Source organism: Manis javanica, chromosome 3 (genome assembly GCF_040802235.1).
Source record: "Manis javanica isolate MJ-LG chromosome 3, MJ_LKY, whole genome shotgun sequence".
NCBI classification, from domain to species: domain Eukaryota; kingdom Metazoa; phylum Chordata; class Mammalia; order Pholidota; family Manidae; genus Manis; species Manis javanica.
Window position 1 is genome coordinate 5,989,250 of NC_133158.1, and position 18,868 is coordinate 6,008,117.

An 18,868-nucleotide genomic window follows, 5' to 3' on the forward strand; every position below is an offset into this window, starting at 1 on the left:
CTCTTTGTGCCTCAGTTTCCTTATCTGTATAATGACAACAGTATTTACTTAGTATAGCACCTGGCACAGAATGAGCCACGGCAGGTGGGAGCTCTTCCTTACTGCCCACCTGAGGCCCTGAGCATGCCCTCAGACTTCCCACGGGTGCTCTCACAGCATCCCGCACATGGAGGCTCAATGCATGCCCCATGACATCCAGCACATTTTCAAAAATGTGAGAGAGAACTTCCAGTTACGGTTACCCTCAACCTCCTACCCCTCTCCATGCACAGAGCAATGCCAAAGTGAACATAAAGGAACATGGCCTTGTCAATCATAACGAACCTTTCTGAAATTAGCAAAATAAATCACAGAGCACATTCTCTAGCTGTTTTTTAACTGTTTCTTTCCCCCCTACTCTTTCAAATATTTATTGGGCACCTACAGGCAATATTTGAGGCCTGGGAATACTGATGGAAGGTACCGGTCAGGTAAGCAACTATTAAAATAGGGAACAACTGTTAGGTTCTATTATATATACAGGAAACAAGTCTTGCAAAAGGAAGGACGTAAAATGTCGTGCTCATGTGGTCACTGGAGCTTGGGAGCATTTTCTGTGATAAGCTTTTGTTTCTGTTGGCAGAAATAGAATGTATTGAACCTAGAGTGTCAGAACTGGAAATGCCTGTGTCAGCCAAACCATAGCTCATGGCAGATCCGATCACAGCAGACGTGTGCATTAAAGAGAAAGAGGCCATATGGTTTTGAGCTGGGAAGGTGGGGAGACTAGGGTGTAGTTTAGAAATTCAGGCAAAGATTATACAGGGAGGTCTGAGCCATCAGTCAAAGGTTTATGAGCTCAAGAACATCTCAGTGCCAGGCTTTGCCTTGATGCATCTCCCACCGGCTTGGGGACAACTGGACAAGTAAACGAGGAGGCCCAGGATACACACTGCTTCACCCTCCTCCTCCCCCTGCCCCAGGCCCCTGCGTGGAGAGAAGCCCAGGCCCAGACCCCTGGGGGTTTTACTCAACCTGGGTTTGTAGCAATCGTGGCCCCTAATGACGCACATGATCTTGTCCCCCCGCTACCCAAGAATCACAAGCTGCCCAAGGAGATGGACGGGCAGGTCCGAGGAAAACATTCCCTCCCCTTCCAACGCCTTACAGTGCAATGACTCCAAACACTGCTGTCTTCTCAGGACCAGCTGACTGTACGAGGATCCTGCTCTGTAAACTCACTTTTCTTTAATGAGATCAGCAGTATTTTGGGTACTTGATGGCTAAAACCTTTACACGGAACAGTACGTTCTCTGCAAAAATCCCTAGACAACATGGTAAACTATGACCCCATCAAACTAGGTCTTATCAAATCAACCTGGACATAAAATGCCGCGTTTCAGCCAACCCTTCAGCTCACATCAGCGCGTCAGCTGTAGTGCTGGGACAATGGTTTTGGTCTTCCAAATAAGTTGAGATCATAATCTTTTTGTTGTTTCCTGACACGCAAAGAAATGGTTTCACCTTCAGCCTTTTCCAGACCAGGGAAAGATAACAAGACACTAAAGTAACCCTCCCCTCCCCGTGTGTAACTCCTGCCTACTGGAAATCTCCTGAAACAACAAGCTAAGTAAGCAAGGCCAGTATTTCTGCAGATGGGGGTCCTATGAAGCCAACACCTCTGCTTGAGAATGAATCATAAACCCACCAGCACTCCATTTCCCAGCATCATGCCACCAAGTCCCTTCTGTGTGGAACCATGCAAAATGAAAAAGAAATTGGGATTTTTAAATCCTGTTTTAGATTCATTTAAATTAATGGAGGCCAGGCCACCTCTTTATTCAAGTTGGGTTATTCTTACTGCTTCAATACCAAAGCAATTGGCTACATTGTCCCACAAAACAACAATAAAATTTAAAAAATACCCTGACAGGAGAAGACAAGTAGTAATTCTACAACATCTTACTATGCTGATGGACAGTGACTGTAATGGGGGTTGTAAGGGGGGGTCTTGGGGTAGGGGAGAGCCTAGTAAACATAATGTTCTTCATGTAATTGTAGATTAATGATAAAAAAAAAAATACCCTGACAGAAAAATATGCTGAAACTCAGTAGAGAACACAGAAACAGCCTGCAACAAGCTCTGCCTTCTAGAATATCTAATGGAGGAAATTATCCAGTTATTTGGCCATGAGAAACAACTATTTGTACATCGTTACCTATTTTGCAGATTTTTGTGATCTACAAAATTAAAAGCACAATTTTTGTTTTCTAGCATAGCTTTTTTCCAATGGGGTTTACAAAGAACACCAGTGCAGCCTGAGGAAAGTGAGTCAATCAGTCTGAGAAGCTCTTCCTTTCCTATTCCGCATCTTGGAAATGACAGGTGACATTTACATATGGAAGATCTGGGAAGTCCTGCAATAAACTCCACAAAATGCAGTGTTTTCAAAGTTTCATTTGGCCCTGCAGCCTTTTTCCTCCCATAACACCCATCAGCTCCCAAAAGGGCTGCTCTCAGAGCACCCTTAGAAAAAGATTTTTCTAGAAAAGGGACATGATGAAAATGATTTAACAGCTAAGACTCTGGAGTCAGCCTGATTCAAATATCAGCCTCACCACTTGTTAGCTGGGGGGCATTAGACAAGCTTCTTAACGCCCCTTGTCCCGTAGTTCCCCCAGGTAAGATGGCGTCATCAGAGTACCTACCTCCTCGGCGTGGGTGTTTCCGTATGACTGGATCTGTCCTCTGAGAGCCTCACTTGGCCAGTTCCTTTTCTGTCATTAAGGTCTCAGTTCACAATGTCACCCCCTCCAAGAAGCCTTCCCTGACCACCCAATAGGAAGTCAGCCCCCTCCAGGCCAGTAGGTCTTCATCCTCTACTTTATGATACTTGTCTGCTTAACTATCAAGTTGTCTGCTTCACTCCAATAGGCTATAAGTGCCATGAAATCCAACTTTATCAGTTACCATCTCTCTATCCTAAAACTGATCATCAGTAAGTATTCTGAATGGACAGATGAAAAGAATGAATGAATAAATGAGGTGGTTGTGAGAATTAAATACAAATCACTGTAAAGCACCCTTCAAAGTGCCTGTCACATACACATCCGTCCAGATGCTGTTATGAAAGCTTGTGATGAATGACGAGTGGTTATGGCCCTTATGACCATAATTCTTGCCCTATTTAACTTACATCTTCTTGCTATACTGTGCGTAAACATTTCTTGGTATTTATTTAGAGGTGTGTAGGTGAATGAGGTTTCTGGGATGAGGTGGGGGTAGCCCCTTGGGAGTAGCATTTGCTGACTTCCATGGTGTAAATACTTCCACCATGACCAATTTCAAGCCATCAATGGTTTAAAAGCAAGCTCACAAAATTCCTGAAAAGGTAATAAATGGTTCTCACAAACCAGTACAATCCTTCTGGGGAGGGTCCTTACAGGCCTCCAACTCTAATTTGTTGAGTTCAAGTTCAAATGAGATTTTTACAAAGGCACACCTGTTCCACATTCTCCCTTCTTGATGAGCCGAGGTAGGAGCTGCCCACTGACTTTCACCCGATGCCTGAGAGAACCAGCTAGATGTGTTGGTACTTCAGGTGCCACTCTTTGTGGGCCCTTAGACTGATGTTTAAAATCCTAAGCATGATCTATTTCCACCCAGACCCCTGTGAGGGCCAACTAATCTTAAAAAACACAAACTGAATTGTGTATATTTGTATAAATGGAGGTGTGTGCACAATGGAATCAAGGCACCATCTTAGGGGCTACCAATGAGCTGAATGTAATAACACAGGGAGAGCGACTCTACTCTGCCCACAGTCCCCAGCATGGAGTGAAGATCGATGCTAAGATCAATGCTATCTGGCATCCCAGCCTTGCTGTACATGCAACATGAACCATGGACACCCAAAATAAAAGGGGCATTTTTCAACTATAGCAATCTATTAACCACAATTTTGAGATAGCACAACCAAAACTTCAAAATACAGTCAACTCCACGTGCAAGTGATGACATGCCAGTAATTACTTCTTCTCTTCCGTAAGCTAATCAGAAAGTCTATGAAGTCAGGCAGGAAGAGATAAGTTTCTGCTCCACTGGACTAGCCATCTGTTGCTGGGTAACAAATTACCTCAAAATCCAGCAGCTTCAAACAGCACACATTCATTATCGCACAGTTTCTGCGGATCAGGAGTCCAGGCACAGCTGATCTGGGTCCTCTGCTTCACAGTCTCCCAGAAAGCCTCAGCCAAGCCAGAGCCTGCCCTCTCACCTGAAGGTCCGGCTGGGGAAGGATCCACTTCCGAGCTCACTAAGTGGCTGTTGGCACCTGGCAGGTCTTTACGGCTGTTGGAGTGAGGGTGTCAGCTTCTCGCTGGGCGTTGGCTGGAAGCCACCCTCAGTTCTTTCCTGCATGGGCCTCTCCCACTTGGCAGCTTTGCTTCATCGAAGCACACAAGTTGGGAAAGCAAGAGAGTCTGCTAACGGTCTTACGTACCCCAATCATAGAGTGACAGTGGCATCCATTACCCCCTCCCTAGTCTATAGTTTAGAACCAAATCACTAGGTCCAGGCTATACTCTAGGGGAGGGAGTTACACAAGGGTGTGAATTCCACCTTAGAAATCTGCCCATCACATTTGGCCTCGTGGAACATGGATGGAAGTCCAAGCCCAATAAAACATCTCTTTAACCACCTGATCACACAAGTAAGCCATATGATTTGCGAAGCATGTTGTTAAGGTCTCATAAATACAAAACAAGGGAGAAAAGGCCTGGAGGACACTGAGTCTGAAGATACAAAAGTCTGCTCAGATGGTCTAAGCAAATACAATCTACATCAGAGAGCTTCTAGGAGCATCTGCATTAGCAAGTCCCAATGCAGAGGCCAAGGCTTTCTAAACAACCAAATACGTGACTTGCATGAAGGGCAGCCCTTCTGAACACGTATATAAAGCCAAGAAATCGAGCTTGGTCTGGAAGCAAACATCTTTTGAAATTTTTATTTATTGCTATAGAATATTTTTTAAATACATTTAATACCATTTTACTGCTTTTCTATTTCCACACAGTGCGATCTGTGTTTCCCACAGCATTTTGTCTGTGTGGTGCTTTTGAGATCCATATATGCCATCGTGGCAATGAATTGCTGTAAACATTTCAAACCTTGGCTACCACCCGCATTTTTCCTAAGCTCTATCCAAGCACGTATTCTGAGATATCTAAGCATCCCAAAATTCAGCGGTGGTGGCCTTCCAGAGAGTCTTCTGAAAGACTCTGACTGCTTTAATCCCCTAAGTGCACAACGCCTCCTCAGAAAACTGTAGCACTCTGTCCTAGACAAATGAAAATGCAAACAAAGCTTACCTTAAATCTAAAAGTTCAAAACTGGTCTGCCCATTTTACCATCATTTCTAGAAATATCCGCATGCTTTTACTTTCTGCAAATCTTGCCCCCAATTGAGCAATAAAAAGATTTGGGTTCATTGCTTTACTAATCACCTATTTGCTTTGCAAATTTAGAGAGCCCAACATTCAATACACATCTAAAACTCAAATACTGTAGTTAAAAGATGCTGACATGTGCTGTATATGCTTGGATCCTGAATACATGTTGAATAATAGTGGAACATGTGTGTGGTGGGCAGAGAAAACAACTAATACAGTTTAAAGGCGATGAGCAGAGAGGAAGGGTTATTAAACAGATGACAGATAATTTTGTTACGAAGGTTGTAGACATCTTCCAAGCTGTAAAAATAACCTGGTAACTTACTTTAACTTGTAAAATATGGCTTTGGGGAAGTAGAGTGAAGGTCCTTACCTCTCTAAGGTGTATGTTTTCCTTCTCCTTCTGGTCTAAAATCACTTCTAAGTGGCTGACCTGAGACTCAGCCTCCGCCATGCGCCGCGTCCGTTCGTTGTCGTCCTCGAAGCTTTTGGACGGCAAGCCTTTGCTTTGCAACATCTCGAGCAGCTTTTTAATCGACTCGTCTCGGGCATTGAGGGTCTGTTTCTGCGTTTCAATTCTCAGCTCCATCTCCTCCAGGGTCTTCCTCAGAAGGAACAGCTCCTTGGCCTGTCTGTCGTGCTCGGCCTGGAGCCGCCGGAAGTTCTCCTCGGTCAGCTCGATGGTGAAGTGCTCGGCTCCTCGGCTGCCGCTCTCCTGCTGCAGGAGGTGGTTGAGGTCTCTCTGGGTCCGCAGCTCATCCTGCAGGGCCTGGATTGTCAACTGCAGGTGCTGCAAAAAGACAGGCGGAGCAGGAGAGGACAAAGAAGGGGAAGAAGTCAGTGGAAATGCCAAACGCTGCTGGCTGCTGCCACACTATGAAGATGGAATGTTAATCATGAGGTCCAGAGGGCCAGCCGGGAAGTCCTCCAGGGTGACTCGGGGAGCATGGGACAGCACATGGAGGGGGGAAATTAATTCAGTGATGCTTTCTGAATGTCTTAGGGGAAGAGAAATGCACACGTACACAGAACCAGTATATTAGTGTCAGTCACAAGGGAAACTATACATTTACAGAGGTTTTAATTTACGAAGTGAAAAGGGTTAGAGGGGAACTTTCACAAACACACCTTCTTTACACCCGAAATGCTCCAGACTCAGTATTCCTTGTTTCCTAAGGTGTGGTTTGTTCTACCGTCCATTATTTTCCGTGATAAATGCATTTCCATTTAAAAGCGAAAATAATAGCATCCACTACAAGTAGACACAAACAAGGACTTTATTTTTTCACAAATCAAGCTGTGACTAGGTTTAGTAAACAGGATTACTGCATCTGCAAGCAGAAGGGAACAAATGCAGACGGAGACACACACACACTCAAATGCACAAGGAGGTGAAGCCGAGAGATCAAACAAGCTGCAAAGAGTGGACAAACCTTGGTTCTTCGGGCATCCAGCAACTGAACAGCATGGGAAATGAAAAAGAATGAGGCAAAAATCAACACAAAGCAAAGTCCAGTGCAAGCAAAGGATATTCAACAGAGAGAATCAACATAAAATACTTTCACAGAGAAAAAAAAAGAAAGAAAAAAAAACAACAATCTGTTATTACAGCAAAGGCCCATAAGCTACACAGAATTTATAGCATTGATGTCTGATAAATGTGATATAAAAAGGAAAAAAAAAAAAGCAAACATGTGGTTTATACCACCTTTTGTTTTCCTAAACCCCACTGACCAAGGAATTCAAAGTCTCAGGTGTTATTACCAGGGAGGAGTGTGCAACACTCCCAAACTGCCCACATATTATTCCAGGTCACAATTTTAACCCAAATAAGAGTGAAAGCACCAGAGAAACAAAATAGTTGTTGATGGAAGGAAAGAAACCCTTGCATGAAAATGGTAAATTATTCAGCACCACCTTCGCCACTGCACCAACCCCCAGCTGGCCAAAGCAGGCAGCCACAAGCCTGAAGGCATTTTGTCCTAGGAACAAACCAGGAGCTTCGAAAACAGCAGTCACTCACTCATCCCAAACACCTAACAGACCGGAAGTAACGCTAAGCAAGGGACTCTAAACAGACCTAAAAGCATCGCTCCCATCTGCAGGGAACTCACGGTATTAGGAGGCATGGATGGTATATAACATTTCTCAGCCATATAAATATGGGAGCTGTCCACATTCTGAAATCTTTCTGAATTCCTACGGCTGACACCCAGAGGTGCTGAGATCTTTCTCAGTGTGGCCTACATCCAGAAACTAGCACTGGGTGACGTTACCCCAGGAGCACCCACTGAGAAACCCCCAGAGACCTGGGACAAAAGACTTTCTCATCTCCATGCCACAGTGGCTCACAGGGTACTGACCAGGAATTAACAAACCAGTATGTGTTTAATAATGGTGATTATGGGTTCTTTTTAATATAGTTCACTCCTTTAAAGTGTAAGATTCAGTGCTTTTTCGTACATTCACTAAGTTGTGCAACCGTCAACACAATAAATTTTAGAACGCTTTCATCAACCCAAAAACAAATCTGCACCCTGTAGCAGTCACTCCCCTCCCCTTCCTCCCTATCCCCTGGCCCTGGCAACCACTGATTTACTTCCTGTCTTTGGGTATTTGCCTATTCTGGACATTTCTTATCAATGGAATCATGCAGTAAGTTGTTTCTTTCACTCGGCACTTTTTCAAGGTTCATCCATGTTGTAGTAGGTATCTGGATTTCATTCATTTTATAGGTGAGTGTCATCCCATTATGGGGACATCCCACATTCTATTTATCCATTCATCAGTTGATTCACACACAAATATTCACGTGTTATTCATGGTAGCCAAAAAGTAGAAACAACCTGTATGTCAACTGACTGATGAATGAGTAAATAAAATATGGTATACCCATACAATGGACTATTATTTAGTCCTACAAAGCAATAAAGTACTGATGCACACTGCAACATGGATGAACCTTGAAAACATTATACCATGTGAAAGAAGCCAGTCACAACAGACCACATGTCATATGGTGGTCCATTGATACGAAATGTCCAGAATAACAAATCCACAGACAGAAAATAAGTCGGTGATTGCCAGGGGTTGGGGTGGAGAGAAAGGAGGGCAACTACTAAAGGGTATAATGTTTCTATCTGGGGTGATGAAAATGATCTGGATTAGACGGTGGTCTTCACTATTTGCAACTTTGTGAGTAGACTAAAAACCAATGTTTTACATGCTACATGGAGAAACTGCACGGTACATATATCTCAATAAAGCTGTCACAAAAAACATGAGGTTATAAGGTAATATGACCTACCTCCACGAGCAAGCTCATGCCTAAACCACATCAAACCGAAGTCCACAGGAGTCTCAACACTCCAGTCCACTGACTGGCTCCTGCCAAACCTCTTGGGAGCAAAGACTACAACCCTCTTCAAGTCATTCAAATATTCTTCATGATGGTGTATCTTTTTTTCGAACTGAAGTATAACTAACATACAATATCCTGTTAGGTTTCCGGTGTGCATCACAGTGAGTCAGTATTTTAATACATTATGAAATGATTGCCCCAATAAGTCTTACCATCTTACCATCAATCACTATACAAAGTTATTACAATATTATTGACTATATTCTCCATGCTGTATAGTGTATCCTCATGACTTATTTATTTGATAGCTGGCAGTTTGTACCTCTTAATTCCCTTAACCTATTTCTCTGCTCCCCAGCCCGTCCCACCAATTTACATTCCCACCAGCAGTGTATGGAGCCTCTCTTTCCTCTTCCTGCTCACCAACACTTGCTATTTTCTGTCTTTTTTAAACTAGCCAATCCAACAGCTGTGAGTGGTTTTCATTTGTATTTCCCTGGTGATTAGTGATATTGAGCATCTTTTCATATGCTTGGTGGCCAACTGTATGCCTTCTTTGCAAAAAGGTCTATTTGAGTCCTCTGCCCATTTTTGCATCAGGTTGTTTTTGATATTAAGTTACATAAGTTCTTCGTGTATTTTGGATATTAACCCCTCACATACATCAGATGCATGATTAGCAAATATACCCTCCCATACAGCAGATTGTCTTTTCATTCTGTTGAGGGTTTCCTTGGCTCTGCAGAAGCATTTCGGGCTGATATAATCCCATGTGCTTATTTTAGCTTTTGTTGCCCTTGCCTGAGGAAACTGGTCCAAAAAAATATTGCCAAGACTGACATCAAAGAGCCTACTGCCTATGTTTTCTTCAGGGAGTTTTGTGGTTTCAGGTCTTACATTCAAGTCTTTAATCCATTTTGGACTTATTTTTGTATATGGCGTAAGACAGTGATCCAGTTTCATTCTTTTGTGTGCAGCTATCCAATTATCCCCGCACCATATATTGAAGAGGCTGTTTCCCCCACTGTATATTCTTGCCTCCGTATCATGGATTAATTGACCATACATGAGAGGGCTTATTTCTGGGCTTTCTATTCCATTCCATCAATCTACATGTCTGGTTTTGTGCCAGTACCATACTTTTTTTTATCTCTATGACTTTGTATAGTTTGAATCGCGGAGTGTGATACCTCCAGCTTTGTAATTTTTTCTCAATATTGCTTTGGTTATTTGGGGTCTTTTGTGGTTCCACACAAACTTTAGGATTCCTTCTTCTAGTTCAGTGAAAAATGACATTGTTATTTTGATGGGGATTGCACTGAATCTGTTTATTGCTTTGGACAATATGAACATTTTTACAATATTAATTCTTCCTATCCATGAGCATGAAATGTCTTTCCATTTACCTATGTTGTCTTCACTGTCTTTCATCAATGTCTTATACAGTTATCAGAGTACAGGTCTTTTATCTCCTTGGTTAGATTTATTCATAGGTATTTTATTATTTTTGATGCAACTGTAATTAGGATTGTTTTCGCAATTGATCTTTCTGATAGCTCATTATTAGTATATAGAAATGCAACTGATGCATGTTAATTTTGTATCATGTGACTTCACTGAATTAATTTATTGGTGCTAATAGTGTTTTGTGGCATCTTTAAGATCCTGTATATACACTACCATGTCATTTGCGAAAAATGACAGTTTGACTTCTTCCTTTCCAATTTGGATACCATTTCTTTTTCTTGCCTAACTGCTATGGCCAAGATTTCCAATACTATGTTGAATTAAAGGGGAAAAGGCAGGCATCATGGTATAAGCCCTAAGAGTTTTTCTTTTTTCTTTTTGTAATTCAAGTACCTAAGTTAAGCTCTGACTGCCAAGGCACCCACTTCAATGAAGGCTATCTCAAATAAACACATCACCAGCCACACAACTAGGAACAGAGCCACCTCCTTCCAGGGAGGCCCCTTTGTTTTAGAGATCTTGGTTGATCTAAATAAGTGACCATTTGGGCCACTGTTTTCTCTCTTTCCATGTTTAAATTCCCACTCTTATGGCTTACATTCACCAATAAAGAGTAAGTCCATAAAACCCTAGGCCCCCACCCAGTAAAAGCAGAACCCCAGGCCCATGTGCACTCTCCCTCTGTCTCTCTCCCTGTAACCTCACTGTGGGGTCCCATGTGTGCTGTGTAATTGACAGGCCCTGTAAGCAATACACCTATGTTTTTTCAGAGTCTCCTGATGGGTATTTCTGAAGGACATCTTACAATCATAAAAAGAACCACAAGGGCCAGTCCAACCCTAGCACTGGTTATTGATAGGCTGAGACTGGCAAAAAAAGATTTCTGAGACAATCCAAGTTTATTTGGAGACAAAGATGATGAATTAGGATAATCAAACTGGAAATCATATTTTCTGGGAGTGACCAAAATAAGATGGGTTTTTTATGTGGTTCATGGACTGACCAGAAGGGAATTCCAAAGAAAAATTGCCAAAAATGTTTTTAAGAGAGACAGCAGCTTTGGAAGACAGCTCTATAAGGGGGCTGACCTTCTGGATGGGCAAGTTGCTTATTATTTATTATTCTGATCCTTCATCTCCACACATGCAAAGTGGGGATAATCGTGGTACATACCTCATAGGGCTCCTATGGGGAATCACTGAGAGAAATGCATCATGTACCAGGTTTGAGAGCAAAGGGAGGGAGGGCGTTTGGGAGAAAACACAGAAGGAAGGCAAGTAAAAGAGAAGAATGAGAGGCGGACAGGAAGGAAGGAAGGCAGGAGAGAGGGATGGAGGGAAAATTAGCCCATTTATGCACTCAGGATACATCTACCCAGTGTCTCCCTCAGACTCACGAAATATCAAAAAAGAAAGGAGAATGAATGGTCCTGTCTCACAGTCCACATGGACAAGGAAACTGATCATAGCAATACTATGAGGGTCAGAACAGAAATCAGAGCCAGGCAGCTGGAAATTCAGAGAGGATGGAACCCAGGCTAGAGATGTGGGGAAAACACTCCAAAGCAAGAGTACCACTGAGCGACATCTCAAAGAGCAAGTAAGAGTCACCCTGGGAAGAGCGACGGAAAGACAGGAGAAGGTACAAGAGCCCAAAGGCAAAGGCGGACCGGTACTTGCCATGTGCCATTCATCGTTTTTTGATGTAAGCTTTTCTAGTCCCCATAAGCGCCCTGTGAAGTAGCTGCTGTGATGACCTCCATTTACTGGCCAAGAAAATGGTGAAGCAAGATGGTCACCCAGCGAGGGAAGTGACACAACCAGAGGTTCATCCAGCCAGTCTGACCCCAACACCCCTGCTCAAACCACTATAGCGTCAAGTCTCTGAATGGCACCAATACTTCAGGATGGCTAGAGAAAAGAATGCAGGGACAGGGGAGGACTGAGAGCAGACAGACAGGCAATCATGGCAGCTACAGCAAGTCTCAAAACCAAGAATTGGTCACCCTAGGGAACCAACCTGGTCCTCACGCAGAGGCTGTCGTGATGGATGCTTCCAGGCGGTACACTTATTAAGCAAAATCTCCCAGGTAGCCATCTTATTAGTCACTAAATGACTTCAACATGAACAAACACAACCTGATAATCTAAGCACTAAAATTGAGTGCTCAAAAATTTATCACACCCATGCATTGTTTAGTTTTCATTCTCTTTTAAGACATTTAAATTTAAGCAGGAATCTCCTTGTTCCTGAAAAGGGATTCTTGAGCAGAACACATGTGCAAGTATGGAGTTTTGATCATCCCCTGCGTCATATACTGGAGGATGGAGAGGGGATTTGAAGTTATCTCTTCCTCTCCCTCATTGTTCTATTTTTAAGAAATTCAACTCACCTCAATCAAGTTTCAAAACTCATTTACCAGATGCCACCTCTACTCGGTATTTTATATAGACAACTTCAGTTTTAAAATACAAAAGCAGCACTTTTAATGAATAATCCACTTAAAAGTATATCCCATCTGTGCCTCGGGTTCCTCACCTATAAAATGGGGAGAGTAATAGTTCGTACTACAGGGGGTTCTTGTGAGTCAATACATACAAAGCTCCAGGAAGTACCAAGTACAGATTAATCAGGTCTATCAGTCAGGATATGTTACCATCTCCTGTCATGGCAACAAAAACCTATATTCTGAGAGACATAACCCATTTGACACCCTGATGGCATGGAATCCCAGCTCTCAGAGCTCAAGGAGACCCACAAGATTAGCTTGGGAACCTCATTTTACAAATAAGAAAATCAGATCACACAGGCCCAAGAGCATACACACTGCTAAAGCCTGGGGTCCTGGACTCCACCCAGGCGTATATTCCAATAACCCTAAGCATAGACAAAAATGGGGCGGCTTCTCACTTTAACAATGTAGGAAACAGCAGGACTGTCTCTTACAGGGAGGGTGAGAGTGGCCCTACATCACTTCACTTACACATCACTGGGTCCCATCCGGTAGTTAAAGAGCACGGGACACTCCAAGGACAATGTACTGAGACCTCCCATCTAAATCCTTGGAACCCGACTGTTGGCCTAGTAGAAGACAAACTCAGTAAGCACCAGCTCGAGAAGATCAGGGTGCAAGTGAAATCTCTAGCAAACCCCAGCACCTTCTCTCAGAGTCAAGAGGTAAGAAAAACGCAGCGTGTTTTTCAGTTCTGCCCGTCCCAGATGATTCAGTTCCTTCAGGATGAATCCCATGCCCCTTGTCAATGGCAAAAGCACATTTGTTTTAAGGCAGTCACCAAACCCCACTGGATCAGAAATCTGGAGCATTCCTTTCCACCTGTTACCCACATTGGGTACCTACCTATAAACCAGCAACCCGTGAGGATGTACCCTGGGGCTATCTCTTTGGAATCTCGCAGTTGTCACCATGGTCTCAACTTCCCAAAGCCTCATGCACTCCCACAACTTCCATTCCACTGCACATCTGGAAGAGAAGCCTTTCCACGGCCACCCACACTGGGATAGGACATCGCCAGGAGATCCAATCTGCTGCCTCGGTCCCAAAGTGCCTGTTGCCAGCTTAGCACAAGTGGCATGGGTGGAACAGGTGGACAGTTAATTCCCTTCCAGGACAAAGGTGAGTATGTGGTGGGAGGAGTACTCAGGGAGCTTTTCACTCCCCCTTCCGGAACCACTCGCACACTGTCCTCAGGAGTCAAGGTCGAGAGGCCCTTCTCCACGCCTGCCAACGAGGACACTCTCTCTGTCACACTGCCAGGAGTGCAAGGAGCGTGCAGCACCTCTACCCCACACCCGGCCTTTAACTCACTGCCTTCTGACACTGCCCCCACCACGCTTCATTGCACACTCTGAACTCCACTCTGGGTAGGAAAGTCTGGCCCCATCTCTGGTCCACGGAAGAAAACAATTCAAAATCTGTCCTTAAGACATAGATGAACAGAATGGGAGCTGAAAAGATTAGTCTGTCCAATTGATTCCAAGTCTCAGACTTAGTCAAGGAGGTCCTAACGACTTCTGTTTCTGGCGTTCTGGCAGGCTACATTTTCTGAGAGCTCCTCCCAGTCACAACAGCTAGAGAAAAGCAATATACCTTTCAAAGCATTGCTCTGCTTACAAAAAAGTAAGGAGATCTCCAAGAAAGAGAGAGGGAAAGAGAGCTTCTCAAGGACAGGTTCTGGGCCAAATCTGCATTATACCCCAACCAGCATGTAGTAGGTACTCAATAAATAGAGAGAGAGAACTACGGACAGAAAGACAAGAGGCCCAGAGAGGAAATGGTCTCACCAGACAGTGAGCACAGGGCAACGGTGTGAGGGGACAGCGGATTTCCATTCCTCTTTGCTCCCCTGTAGTTAGACTCGGGGGTGGGAGAATGCGGTGGGCAGGCAGGGGCTGTCTTTGACCTCAGATTACTCGTTCCTGTTCTTGAGTTCTTTAAACTCAAAACGCCTCACGTCCACCAGCTCAGTCATCTACTACATTACTCTGAGGCTGCCAGCACTCTGTCCACCTCACAAGAGGATAAACTGGCCTGGCTTAAGGGATTTGACTACAATCACATTGTTAGCAGACACCAGCCAATGTCTAAAATTGAGGTTTCCTCCAGCCAATTCTAAAGTCTCCCCTGCTCTAAAAATACTACAGAATTTCATTTTGCACGACTCTTAAAGCTCCCATAGCCACTTCATTTTGAAAAAGGAGAACAGTGAAAATATAAAAACCTAAGCGATATTTGAGTTTATATGGAAAAGGGGGGAAAATACACTTTGCCTTAGCCAACGTTTCGAAGAGTGACTTCCAATAGCTACTGGAGTCTGAATCTAATCCAGATTCCAGAATGTCTAAAACACAAAAAGGTAAATAGAATGAAAACATAATTATATATGTATGATGTGCATGGAACAACAATTATTTAAATAGGGACTAGCCAGATGTTTAGAATCTACTGTGCCTTATCCCCAAACATGGAAAATATGAGTTCCTGGCAGATTTGAAAAAAAATTGTGACCTTAAGCTCTTTTCCACACTATGTGGAAAAAAACAAAAATGATAAAGTTCTGTACTATAAAGCAGCTTAGGGTTTCATTGCTATGAAAAACGTCTCTGAGCTATATAAAAATATGAATTGGCTTATACCCAAAAGTCTTGAACTTCTTTTTAATAAATCCATACTCCTTCTCGAGCAAGGGTTTAACATAACTCTTTCAAAGAAAATAGAATCTCTTTGCAGACAACTTGGCCCACTCTACTTCTGAGACTTTATTTTCCTATTTATCATTTTCAAGTTTGTCTCTAATCAAATTTTAAGGTCAGGTTCTCTGATCCCTTTTTCCATAATCCCATGTGTAGGATGTAGAAGCCTCTCGTGGCTTCAAACCTTCCACAGGCCATGTCATGTGTGTGAACAGACAAACAGCAGATGCTGGCTAAAAACATGTGTGCTGCAGAAGGGCTGCTCTGCTAGAAAGCTGGACAAAGTTAATATGTAGACATATGGCCCTAGGCTTTCTCCTTCAAGAATAAGCCCACACAGCAAACAGAGGATACCGATGGGTGATTTTTAAAAGCCCCAAAGCACCAGGATCCTTGCATTCTCACACAGTGCAGAACCCACTGTGGTTGGTTAACAGGTGACCATTTGCCGAGATTCATAACCCTGTAAACAGTGTATGTGGGAAAGCCCGCCTGGTGGTTGCTTTGTAAGCAAGGAGTTCTGGTTTTCATTACCAGTGAGTACTATAGGTGGCACAGGGCTGGAATGCTGAACTGAGATTTAAGGGAAGGACTTCAGTTCTAGTTCCTGCTTTGCTACTAACCAATTAGATGATCTGGGGAAAATCACTAAACTTGCCTGGGCTTTGAGACCAGTGACGGTGAGCTGGGTTTTGAATCCTGGATCTACCTGTGACAGCCTATACCATCTTAGACAAATTACTTAAGTACCTTAAGCATCAAATTATTCACTCATAAACAGGAAATAGTAATTACTTGAACTTACAGGGTTCCACAAAGACTATATGAGATGCTCAAGTAAGTGAGTAAAGTTCCCATAAAGCACAGAGCACGGGGCCTGGCACATAATGAGGGCTCAGTAAATGTTCACAATCATTGTTACTGTTGAGACTCGGTGTGGTTCAACATCTGGAATTAAAATTTCTCTCCTTCCTCCCGCTGGAGCAGGGAAGAGAAATGAGCATAACGAACATAAATTTTTGATCATCCAATAAATGTGACACTTTTTTAAGGAACAAAATGCTAAGCACTTTGGCATTTTTTTAAATAAGGGCAAGCAAGAAACAGTTGTTTTAAGACCAACTCAAAGATCAGTGAAATTGATTTCCTATTAACTCGTCTATAAATAATTCTACAAGGGGCTCTCAGGAATGCCAACCATTTGTTGGGAAGGTCCGGGTCCCTTCCCTACTATTAACCAGTAACACACGAGTCACTAAAGGACAATGGCAGCCCCCCCACCATTGACACCGCTCAACCTGTTACACGTAAAGAAAAACAAAAGTACCAGTTCAAGAAATACTGATATTTTTTTAATGTGTTCATACAGAAGCAACTCAAAACATGGAATCATAGAAATGATGGTTAGAATTGTGATTTTTCTGATATTAATAGTCACTGCCACATACACCTGTTAGAGGGCTGCTCTTTCATTTTAATCACTTAGCAAATCCTTAGAGTAAATGACATTTTAAAATCATAATCATATTCATTGCAATTCCCGTAAATCTGTTTTTAAAACAGAAAGGAGGTTTTACCTAAATTACTATCACTTCAAATAGTTGGGTGACAGGCACTGAAGAGCTAATTCTTCCCTACTCTCACCTACATGGTTTCCTCAAACAAACTCTAGTCCTTGCTACTGGAAGAGCCAATGAGAAAACACTTCCCCCAAGTACTCTCCTGCTTCTCCCTGCTTCCTGAGCCGCACCGGCCCCTGGGAAGGGGGCATATCTGACCTGCACGCCGCCCAGAGCATGCTCCCCGGAGCTGCGTAGGCAGTAGTCAATATCACCTGAGATCTTGCAAGGAAGGTGGCACCTCAGGCTCCCACCTCAGGTCTGCAATTTTAACAAGACCACCAGGTAATCTGTATGCACATGAAGACTTGAAAACCACTCCTCCGTACTTCAAAAAAAAAAAAGAAAGAAAAAGTTCAGCCTTACTACTGCTCTAAGACACGATTATTTGGTGACTGAAAGGTGGGGAAAGAAAACCTCGTGAAAGTAGTCCTACAACACCGTCGTAAGAAGCACAGTGGACAGTGAGTGTGTGGGACTCATAAAATCCGAGCAAAGTAGGAGTGGAATCGCTCGGTACAGGACACCACTAGATGGACAGACAGAGGGTCACCCGTTCCTTCGCTGCAGCCGTCACTGAGCTGTGTGCTACCTGACAGCTATAGGGATACCAAGTTCCTTCTCCAAATCAAAAAAGAAATCCTGCCAGGTTAAGTATAAATAAATAAATAAACTTTATGTGTATATAAAATATACCTATGTCTTATTTTGTATACATAAAATATGTGATTACATATTATGAATAACATACATTATATAGAATTACATATTCTATATTATCATATATGCTGCTTATTTCTAAAAGATACAGAACATTTGAATTTTAATTCTGTACTGCTATTTATCATTATTTAAAAGACAATCTGAGGGAACCTTTAAAGAGTGATCTGAAATGTCAGTACTAGGCAAAGCAATCAAAAGTTTTATTCATTTTTACTTTTAAATAGCATTCCCATATGCATGTCTGTGCTCTCAGTAGAATCTTAAGTGACTGGGAGAGCCGTGAGGACCCTGAGATGCATCTTCTCTTTCAAATTATAACTTGAACCATATATACGGAAAATGTGAATATACTGGTTCCTAAGTAGCTGATCACTCAAATTCTCTGTTTTTCTATTTTATTAATGAACTAGAATCAAAGGCCTGTACCTTTCTTTCTTTTTCTGGTATGAAGGGAAGATACCTCATGAGGTATCCACACAATGCCTTTGGTATTTAATGCTTTTTATATATATAAGCATGTATGTATGTGAATATATATGTAAATATATAGGATGGAAAGGGAAGGAAATTTTAAGGTGGGCAGAGACCCAAAAAAATCTACTACAGTTGTTACTATAATTTAAGATTTTAAAAGAAGCAAAATATAAATAAGATGACAGTGCTATAGTTATGTTTATTCAGGGCAAGGGATTCCTAAAGAGCAATATACACAGGACTCAGGGGCTCTTCACAGTACAGATAAAACCATGTCTGTTCAAGTTTCTGACATCCAGCAATAGACATGAATTAAGAGACTGGAAAACTGAAAGACAAGTATAGACTTCCAGGAGGAAATCAAAGGATAATTAATTCAACAGTGAAAGTCCTAAATATTTTATTGAGAATAATACTTCCAAATTAAGAACCCTGTCTTTGATGTCAGACAGCCTTGGGTCCATCTCCAGCTTGGCTGCACATTAGCTGCAGGTCCCCCAGCTTTGGGTGAGCTGTGTGACACCAGAAGGTCACTTTTATTCTCTCACATTTCCAGCTCTCTTAAAAGCTGCTAAAAACACAT

The 18,868-nt window shown here is 42.7% G+C and overlaps 1 protein-coding gene across 10 annotated transcripts in view; it reads right to left on the reverse strand.

Moving 5' to 3' along the window:
* Nucleotides 1-18,868, reverse strand: part of ERC2 (ELKS/RAB6-interacting/CAST family member 2) — a 784,869-nt gene that overhangs the window by 629,000 nt on the left and 137,001 nt on the right. For 8 of the 10 annotated variants that reach the window (XR_012128896.1, XR_012128894.1, XR_012128890.1 and 5 more), the window contains exons 3-4: nt 6,864-6,887; nt 5,804-6,220 (exon numbers count right to left, since the gene is read on the reverse strand). Coding sequence is in view for 3 of the 10 variants with exons in the window: in XM_073230735.1 (XP_073086836.1) it covers nt 5,804-6,220; nt 6,864-6,887 (441 nt within the window). In the remaining 7 variants the exon portion in view is untranslated. The remainder of the gene's footprint in view (nt 1-5,803; nt 6,221-6,863; nt 6,888-18,868) is intronic. The other 2 variants (XR_012128892.1, XR_012128895.1) reach the window with 1 other exon arrangement.